At 29.0% G+C, this 11130-nt stretch overlaps 2 protein-coding genes across 4 annotated transcripts in view; both read left to right on the forward strand.

Moving 5' to 3' along the window:
* Positions 1-11130, forward strand: part of LOC100640718 (pre-mRNA-splicing factor SYF1-like) — a 19776-nt gene that overhangs the window by 3630 nt on the left and 5016 nt on the right. The window lies entirely within an intron of this gene.
* On the forward strand, positions 6600-10527 carry LOC109584675 (uncharacterized). 3 transcript variants are annotated; one of them, XM_020000489.1, is made up of 5 exons: positions 6603-6702; positions 6902-6992; positions 7568-9523; positions 9633-9708; positions 9909-10527. In XM_020000489.1, exons 3-5 carry the CDS (start codon positions 7616-7618, stop codon positions 10214-10216), a joined length of 2292 nt encoding a protein of 763 aa, XP_019856048.1. In that variant the 5' UTR covers positions 6603-6702; positions 6902-6992; positions 7568-7615; the 3' UTR covers positions 10217-10527. The 3 variants fall into 3 exon arrangements, with proteins under 3 accessions (XP_019856050.1, XP_019856048.1, XP_019856049.1); XM_020000491.1 differs by lacking the exon at positions 9909-10527 and having other exon boundaries at positions 6600-6702; positions 9579-9670; XM_020000490.1 differs by lacking the exon at positions 6603-6702 and having other exon boundaries at positions 6775-6992.

Raw genomic sequence — 11130 nt, forward strand, 5'->3', positions numbered from 1 at the left:
CTAATGAATCTGATAGAGACACATTCTCAGCCCGGGACGACACTAATAGAGAAAAGGCATGATAATATTATTATTGTCGTTAATGTTGTGCTTATTCACAATTGCACTGTATGCCTACCTCTATAGACACCATTATTAATGCTATATATGTATCTTCTATCTTGATCAAATGTACATGTACCTGTTATTTTTATTTTTGTGGACCAAAAACAGTTTATCAGTGGAGCCTGCAGAATTGCAGTTACATGTACGTTGTGGTATATAATATTATAACTTTTATATATTTGTGGGAAGATTTAGTTAAATTATTCCTTGCATTGTGCCATAAAAGTAATTTAAAAGCATTGAAGTTTAAATCATTTGCCATCCATGTAAACTACTATTTTTTTATTTGTTTCTGATATATCAATCAACACTAATTATTCTTTGCTGTACTATTATGTATACTGTTTTTATCTTTTAATCTGTCTTCTCTAATAATATCAACCAACAATAATGAAACTGTTATCTTTGTCACACAATAGGGAGTAAGTCATAATGTGTGCTATAGCTATTTACATTTTATATATTTTAATCTCTTTTTCTCATCGATTAACATTGATTGAACTGTTATCTTTGTCACAAATAAGAGAGTAAGTTGATCATAATGTGTACTATTATTTACATTTTATCTTTCTCTCTAATACTAATCAACAATATAATTTAACTGTTATCTTTGTCACACGTACAATAGTGGGTAAATACTTTTATATATTTTATCTTTTAATCTGTTGTTTTCTTTCATATCAATATTGATTGAACTGTTATCTTGGTCACATAATAGTGGGTAAGTCATAATGTGTACTATGATTTAGATTTTATTGATCTGTCTTTCTCTCTGCTGTCAAAATAATTAAACTATTAACAATAGACAGTAAGTCATAATAATCGAGTACTGCTATTCACATTTTATATCTTTTTGTTTGTCTTGATTTTCTGTCTGAATATTTGTCACACAATAGGCAGTAAGCCATTATGTGTACTCTTATTGATATTTTTCCCTTTTAATCTATCGTTCTCTGTCAACAATATATCCTTTTCATACAATATAGGCAGTAAGTCATAGTAATATTTTTACATTATATCTTTTACTTTCTGATTACATTCAACAATAATTAAACTGTTATCTTTACATAAAAATAGACAGTAAGTCACAATGTGTACTATTATTTTGTTTATCTTTCTCTCTCAACAACAATTAACCTGTTATCTTTGTCATGCACACAATATAGATAGTAAGTAACTACTATTTATTATATTTTGTATCTTTTGACCTTTGTTTCTCTTTCTTTGTCACACAATAGATAGTAAGTCATATTGTATATACTATTTTAACTCTTTTCTGATATTATTAAACTGTTACTTTGTCACACAATAGACAGTAAGTCTTAATGTGTACTATTATTTACATTTTATATTTTTAAATCGTCTATCTTTCTCTCTGATATCAATCAACAATATTTAAACTGTTGCCTTTGTCACACAATAGACAGTAAGTCATAATGTATACTATTATTTACATTTTATCTTTTAACCTGTTTTTCTCTCTGATATCAATCAAAAATAATTAAACTGCATGTTGTCTTGGTCACACAATAGGCAGTAAGCCATAAATGCATTATTGCATTTTTTTATTTTTTAATCTATCTTTCCTTCTGTTATCAATCAACAATCATAATTGAAATTTGTCACACAAGATAGTAAGTCATAATTTATATAACCTATATACTATTTATCTTTCTTTCTGATATCAATATCTTTGTCACGCAATAGTTTGTAAGTCATAATGTATAATAATTTTTAATCTGTTTTCCTCTCTGTTATCTATCCATAATAATTTAACTGTTGTTTTGGTCACACAATAGCCAGTAAGTCATAAGGTGTACTATTATTTACACTTTGTCTTTTAATCTGTTTTCTCTTTCATATCAATCAACATAATTAAACTGTTATTTTCGTCATGCAATAGCCAGTAAGTACTATTATTGACATATTATATCTTTTACTCTAATATTTATCAACAACAATAATTTCTTTGTAACACATTAGGCAGTAAGTCATAATTTGTTCTATTATTTAAATTTTATAATTATTTTAATCTACCTTTCTCTCTGATATCAATAAACAATAATTAAACTGTTATCTTGGTCACGCAATAGGCAGTAAGTCATAATGTGTACTATTATTATTGATATTTTATATTTTTATTTGTTTTTCTCTTTTATATCAAAATAAATTTATTCTGGTACGCAATAGATCGTAAGTCATAATGTGTACTATTATTTCATCTTTTAATCTGTCTTTCTTTTTGATATCAATCAACAATCAAATAAACATTTTTGTTGCACCATAGATAGTGAGTCACAACATGATATATATGCTATTTTTAATTTGTTTTTCTCTGATATCAATCAATAATAATTAAACTGTTAATTTACAATAGCCAGTAAGTCATACTTAATCTGTAATATTATGTATCAATCAACTATAATTAAACTGCTATCTTTGTCACACAATAGGGAGTAAGTCATAATGTGTTTACATTTTGTTTTAATCTGCTTTTCTCTCTGGCAATATTCAAACTGTTGTCTTTGTCACAAAATAGGCAGTAAGTCATAATGTGTACTATTATTTACATTTTATATCTTAATCTCATTTGTATCAATTAAAAATTATTCAATTGTCACAATAGATAGTAAGTTATATTATTATTGTCTTAATTTTAATATTCCTCTCTCTCTGCCATAATTATATCTTTGTCACACTTTAGGCAGTAAGTGTACTATTATTTACATTTTATCTTTTTAATCTTTTTCTTTCTTATCAACAACAATTAAAACTTATTTTTATCACATGATAGTTTGTAAGTCAATCATTATACTATTATTTGCATTAAATTTTCATCTTTTTCTCTTTGATATCAATTTGTCGCACAATAGTATGTAAGTTTAAGTGTAATGTGTACTATTATTTATCTTTTAATTGTCTATTTATATGGTGTTTCTATCTGATATCAAACTGTTAATTTTGTCATACCATAGTATGTAAGTTATAATGTGTATACTATTATTTGATTTTTAATCTGTCTTTCTTGATCTCTCAACTATATATCACACAATAGGGAGTAAGTCATATCAAAAAGTGTACTATTATTTAAATTTGATTTTTAATTTGTCTTTCTCTTTCAACCATAATTGAACATAACGAGTAGTGGGTATGTCAGAATGTGTAGTTACATTTGATTTTATCTGTCTTTCTCTCTAATATCAATCAACAATAATTTAACTATTTTCTTGGTCACACAATAGGGAGTAAGTCATAATGTGTACAATTATTTACATTTTATCTCTTATTTACATCTTTTTCACCGATATCAATCCTGCAATAATTGTCACACAATAGGACGTAAGTCAATTATGTGGACTATTGTTGACACTTTAACTTTTTAATCTCTTTCTCTCTGTTACTTTTGTCACACCTAGTGGGTAAGTCATAGTGTGCACTATTATTTATATTTTATATCTTTTAATCTGTCTTTCTCTCTGGGTATTAATCAACAATTGTCACGCAACAGGATGTAAGTCAATTGTTATGTGTATTGTTATTTAAATTTTACTGTTTCATTTGTTCTTAATTCTCTCTGATGTTAAATCAACAATGATCAATAGGCAGTAAGTCACAATGTGTTGATATTTATTTTTAATTCTTCTAATGATAATTATTATCAAACAATAGAATGTAGGTTGTACTATTACTGAAATTTTATCTTTTAAACTGTCTATCTCTCTAACGTCAATTGACAATAATTACTCTATTGATTTTGTGACACAATAGACAGTAAGTTATAATGTGTTCTATTATTTACATTTGATTTTTTTTCACTGATATCAATCAATAATATCTTTGTCACACAATTAATAATATAGAGAGTAAGTCATAACGTGTATATACTATTATTATTCACATTTTATATTTTAATAATTTATTCTCTCTAATAAATATCAATCAACAATAATTAAACTGTTATTTTTGTCACACAATAGAGAGTAAGTCTTTACTATTTAAATTTTATCTTTTAATTTATCACTCTCCGATATCATTAAATGATAAATGAACTCACACAATAGAGAGTAAGTCATAATATACCATTATTTACATTTTACATATTAATCTGTCTTTCTCTCTGATATCTAATTAAACCTATCTTTGTCACACAATAGGCAGTAAGTCATCATTTGTACTAAGTTTATTTACATTTTATTTCTTAATCTATCACTCTCTTTAATAAAATGAATGAACTGTCACAGAGAGTAAGTCACAATATGTACTATCATTATTTACGTTGTATCTTTTAACCTGTCATTCTCTCTGATACAATAAATGACTTGTTATCTTTGTCACACAATAGAATGTAAGTCAAAATGTGCACTATTACCATATTTACTATTGAGGAGCAAAACTTTTACAGTTTTCATGAATTAGCATGCAACCATGAAACTAAAGCTCTATTAAATATTCAGTTGCCCATTAAAGGCATGCATGGTACTAACACCTGAAATTGCAATAAATTCATTTTTATAAATCTGTGAAAGTGTAATATGCTCCTTGAAAATAAAGCACTAAACAGTATTTATCATAATTGATATCAATTGACAATAATCTTTGTCACAAAATAGGCAGTAAGTCATAACGTATACCATTATTACATTTGATCTTTAATCCTGATATCAATCAACTGTTACCTTTGTCATGATACATAGACAGTAAGTACTATTATTTACATTTTATCTTTTAATCTGTCTTTCTCTCTGATATCAATCAACAATGATTAAAATGTTACCTTTGTCACACAATAGTTCGTAAGTCATAATAAGTTCTATAGTAGTTACATTTTATCTTTTATTCTGTTGTTTTCTCTAATATCAATAACTATATTTATATCTGTTATTTTTGTCAAACAATAGAAAGTAAGTACCATTATTTACATTTTATTTTTTATCTGTGCTCTCTTTCTCATATCTATCAACAATAAAATTTGTGATCTTTGTTGCACAATAGATGGTAAATATAATGTGAAGTGTTACTTACATTTTTATTTTTAAATTTGTTGTTCTTTTTCTAATATCAAAAAACTATTTTTTGTCATACAATAGAGAGTAAGTGATAACATGTACTCTTTTACTATTATTATTTACATTTTATTTCTTCTTGATATCAATCAACAATAATCTTTAGGAAGTAAGCAATGTGTACTATTATGTACTTTTATCTTTATTCTGTCTTTATCTCTGATATCAATACCAATCAACAATGATTGAACTGTTATCTTTGTCACACAACAGACAGTAAGTCATAATGCGTACTATTATTTACATTTTATTCTTAAATCTGTCATACTCTGATATCAATCAAAAATATATCTTTTTCACACAATACGTTTAGATTGTAAGTCGTACTACTAACATTTTATATTACTTAATTTGTTATTCTCTCTCTGATATCAATCAACAATAATTACACTGTATTTTTGTCACACAGCAGAAAGTAAGTCATAACGTGTACTATTATTTTCATCTGCTTTTTATTTCTCTGGAACTGTTTTTATCAGGAAGTACATGTAAGTCATAACATGTAATATTATTTTTTAATCTATTTTCTGCCTGATATCTATCAACAATAATTAAACTGTTATCTCAGTCTGTCACACAACAGCAAGTAAGTCGTAATGTGTACTACTATTATTGGGGTGAGCAAAAGCAAACCCACATTGACGAATAGTCTTTCACTCACCTAAGTCACCTTGTTGGTTTTCAGTATGATTTGTTGCTTTTCATGCATTTGTGTTGCAAGTGGGACTAAATTTTTAGTAGTAAGATAAGCTGTCAAAAGACAGGCAGTGAGATTTAGGGTATAGAAATTAGTCCAGCAAGCTAATGAAAGTGTTTAAAAAAGTTGTGACGTGTGTGTCAACAAGATTGATGCATGAACAGCTAAATTAATTTAAGTAAAAGTTAAATATTATTGCTTTGCCTGCAACATGCTCAATTTTTACATTAATCTTGTTTACCTTTTATGCTTTTTCCCCTAAAATAATAATTGAAATTTTATCTTTTTCATCTGTTACATAGGAAGTAAGTGTTATTTTCTTTATTTTAATTTTCTTTCTCTCTCTGACATCAATCAACATAATAATCATTGTCCCACAATACAATAGGAAGTACATGTAAGTCATAATATGTATTGTTATTAAATTTTATTTTTAATCTGTCATAAATAGACAGTAAGTCATAATGGCTACACAGTTAATCTGTCTTTTCTCTCTTCAACAAAAATTAAACTGTTATCATTGCACGCATTCAATAGAAAGTAAATGATGATTACATTTTATTTTTAAATCTGTAATTCTCTCCAATACAATAATTAAACTTGTCACACAACAGAGAGTAAGTAATATTATAATTGTATGTACTAATTACTGTTGTATTATATTTTTAATTTTAATCTCTTGATATCAATCAACAAAATCTTTGTCACACAACAGAGAGTACGTGTAAGTGATGTACTATCATTTACATTTTAATCAATTTTTTAAATCTATTGTTCTTTCTCAATATCAATTATCAATAATTCAAACTGTTACCTTTGTCACATTCACAATAGGAAGTAAGTCGTGTGTATTAAATTTTATGGTTTAATTAATCTGTCATTTCCTCTGACATCATCAACATAGTTAAATTGTTATCTTTATTGTACCATAGAAAATAAATAATAATGTGTACTACTACTATATATTATTTACTATTTACATTTAATTTTTAATTTCTCCAACAATTACGAAACTCTTATCTTTATCACACCATAGGAAGTATGTACCAGTATTTACTCTTATCTTTTAAATCTGTTTTTCTTTCTTTGATATCAATCAAACTATTATTTTCATCACTCATTAGGAAGTAAGTCATAAATAATGTAAGCTACATTTATCTTTAATGTGTCATTCTCTCTTATTCTGATATCAATCAAAATTACTGTATGGCAGGTTCATCTGGTTCTTAATATTAATGAAGCACATTCAAATTTTTACATGCACTTTCCACAAAAATGGAAATTTTGACCCAACAAAGGAAACCTGCTGTACAATATATAGCCTTATAGCATGTATTGTAAATTTAAAAGGTTTAGAACCAGAATAGGAAGACAAACGTTCCCCAAAATTATTACATGTATATATTTACACAACAGAAAAATTCTCAGTTAATGATTTTCAAAATGTCAGCTAATATACAATGGCATAATTTACATTTGATAAACTACACATTATTGATGAATGCTATGTATCTAATTTGACTGGATTCAAGTTTTAAATAATTTAAAAACTGGACATACATGTATTTAACACTCCATTAAACTTGATTCTGCTTCCTTGAAATCGCACTACATAATTGCAGTTAGCCTGTTTATAAGCCCTAGCTAAGATGATTTAGTCCCCAATCCATTCTCTAACTCTATTAATTTTTTCTATTTTTAGAAAGAAAAAAGAATTGAGGCTTACAAAAGGGCACTAGCTGAAGGAGCAATGGATGTTGCTTATTCACGTGTTCTGTTCCTGGGTACTGCTGGTGTGGGGATGACAAGCTTTAAACGTTCTCTTATGAAGTTGCCATGGGAACCTGATGCTAGTATTGGTGTATCAGATAATAGCCAACTTCGTCAATTCACACATGAGTGGCACACACTCAAGGAAGATCATTTGAGACGTGCATCACATGAGGACGAAATCAAAGAATTGGTTGGATTAATATTAGCAGTTTATGAAAAAGAACTTGATGCTACCAGTACTCCATCTTCTTGGAATTCGCGAAGTTCTCTGCCTGGAGTTATGAATACAGTTGACAATATTATAGCTGAGGTTATATCTTGCATTGAAACAATTACTCAACCAGAGGAACCACAACCATTTCTTCATTTTTGGGATTGTTGTGGTCAGCCACTGTTTCTTGAAATTTTACCAGTTTTTCTTACTTCTCGCACATTATTCTTTCTTATTTTTGATGCAGAAAAAGATTTAAAATTCAACCAAGAGGAGGTTAATATGACAACACTTGATTACATGCTCAATTGGATGGCTAACATTCATGGTCACTTAATGTCTTATGATGAACAAGGAGATTTTTGTTCATTTCCACGAATGTATTGCATTGGTACTCATGGTGATCGTGTAAAGGAGAGAAAATCTGAAATAAAAAGGGAGCTAAAACGCCATTATCGAAGAAACTTCAGAGCTTTAGTTGAAGGTACAGTAATTGTTGATAATACCACTTCTGGAAAAGGAAAGGATGAAGATTCATCTCTTCAAGCTTTAAGGGATGCTGTCATCAAATTCACAAAAGAAAAACTTGTTTTAAAAACACCTCTTAGTTGGATTCTATTTCGAAAAGTCATTCAAGTTCTGAGCAAGAAGTATAATGTCATTAGTTTAAAAGATGCTTGTATCATTGGAGCTGCTAGTAAAATTCCTCCAGAAGATGTACCTCATGCTCTTATGTTTTATCATGAACTGGGTGTGTTGCTGTTCTACCCTCAAATTGATGGCATGAAGGATAAGGTTGTTCTCAATCCAAAATATATTGTGGATGCCCTTGGAGAAATGTTTCCGTTAGGAGAAATTTTTGGCCAAGGCAGGTACTGCAATGAATGGGAGCTCTTTCATGAGTGTGGGATCCTTGTTCAACCACTTTATGTAGCATTATGGAGGAAATATAACGACATTTCACCAGAAATTTTGATTAAGGTACTTGTTCATTTCCGCATTGCTGTTGAAGTTAAGACAGATAAATATCCTCATTCCAAGTCCAAGCAATATTTCATGCCTCTTGTTCTGAAATCAGCAAAAGTTATAAGGAGCTCAATGACATTACCATCAAATTCCATTCAAGCAGCACCACTTCATATTACCTTCAATAGTGGATATGTACCTCCTGGTTTCTTCACTCGTTTTGTGGTTGTACTTACCAATACCAGAAAAATGGAACTTTGTTTTGAGAAAGATGTCTACAGAAACCGCATCACATTCCGTTATCAGGATCCCGACAGCACCACTATTGAGCATGTAATAGTCACTGACTGTCGTGATGTTATTCAGATCAATGTACAACATCATCATCATCTTGATCAAGAAGTAGTTTCCTTTACAAAGATTTGTCAAGCTATCCGAGTTCTTTTAGAAGATGCAGCAAAAGAAGTTGAAGAAATTTTAAAGGAGTGTGCCAGTGGATGGACTGATGAGAACAAGCCCACCCGATATATATTCACACACAAGTTTAAGTACGTCTGCACTAGCTGTTCTACAACAACTTCACCTCATTACATAAAACTTCCGCCAACAAATTTAATTCAGAAATCTCAAGTGTTTTGTGACAAAAATACAAATGACTACCGAGCTCTTACTGAACTGGAGAAGGTTTGGTTTAAAGACACCAGTCAGGTAAAGAATAAATTTTATCTTTTATTATTTTTTATACTTTACAATGTCTATGTAGTCAACACCAGCAACACAAATGATTATTCCGATCTTATCATTTTTATTGTTATAGTCTGACAAGAGAAGGAAAGAGGGAGTTCTTACTAGTTCTGATAAGTCTGATTATCACTCTGATGTGAAACTATTAGGTAAAGTCCTTAATTGCATGAATATTACTGATGGTAGGATAGGGTAATTTTCATTTTTTGTTGGGTTTTAAACCCCCATATAAAATACATAATACAAATTCAACTACCAGCAGCCCTATTAGATGATATGTGTGTTTAATTACTGATTTGTATACTAGTACTTTATGGCAATGGTGTCATTATTGTCATTTCTCACATAGACATTACTGATCTTGATGATGTCATTGAAGAGTTACAGTCAATTGATTACACTGAATGGAAAGACTTGGGTCTTATCTTAGGACTCTACCACAATACACTGGGAACAATTGAAGAAAAGTGTAGAGGAAATCCTAGAAAGTGTCTAACGGAGTGCATGGCTGCCTGGTTAAAGGGAGAAGATAAAGTGATGGAGAGAAGAGGTCCCAGTTGGTCATCATTAGTTACAGCACTGCTAATAATTGGAGAAAATTTCCTTGCTTTAAATATTTGTGTAAAGCATGGTATGATCTTGTCCACACATTACTAGCCATGATCATGATACCAATAAGTATCGTAGGCCATATTTTTGCTACTGTTTATTAATTTTTAAAAGATTATTACTACTAGTATTTTTTTAGCTAGTATTATTATTATTATTATAAATTAGAGAGGAAGAGAAAAAGAGAGAAGTGAACAAATAAGACATTAAATAATGAACTAGCACTAATAGTATTAGTTTTTGTAGTATTAGAGTATTTTTCTATTTTGTAGCATTAGACTTAGTACTGATTCTTTGTAATTTCACAAGTATTAATTTTACTGCTGCTTAGTCTGGCTAACTGCTGTTTTGTTGTGACTTAAAACTAAAATTTTTCATGATGTGAATGAAAATTGTAGATTCATTCATAGATTCATTGAACTGCGCATGCGTAGAAAAATTCAGCGTATATTTTATCATGATATCTTGATAAACAAGTGAGTTTACTGAGATAGATTACGGATACAACATGGAGGAAAGTGGGTCAGAAAAGTCAACCAGAGAAAAGAAAGACATATCCTTTGTAAGCTACCAAGAACTGATCCTTAACAACAATAACAATAGGAAGATGCTGACATTCCTTTTGAAGAAGAAATACTACGTCATCCTTACAGTGTAAAGTGCTGGATAAAGTACATTGAACACAAACAGATTAAGAGTGACCACGCCCACTCATCAGCAGTCAACCTAATATATGAGAGAGCACTAAGAGTATTACCAGGAAGGTATAGAATAATATTTATATTTATGCTTTGTTGTGGCAAGGGGCGATTTTAATTTATTATAAATAATCTGCCATGTTTAAGATAAATTATTGTTTTATTGTCAAAATTAAAACTGTCCTAAATGACAAAATCAGTAAAACAAACTATTTCCAGTATATATACAGTAATTATTGTAAATATTATTAATTTTATGTTTTT

The sequence above is a fragment of the Amphimedon queenslandica genome, unplaced genomic scaffold (genome assembly GCF_000090795.2).
Source record: "Amphimedon queenslandica unplaced genomic scaffold, v1.1 AMPQUscaffold_13181, whole genome shotgun sequence".
Taxonomy (NCBI): domain Eukaryota; kingdom Metazoa; phylum Porifera; class Demospongiae; order Haplosclerida; family Niphatidae; genus Amphimedon; species Amphimedon queenslandica.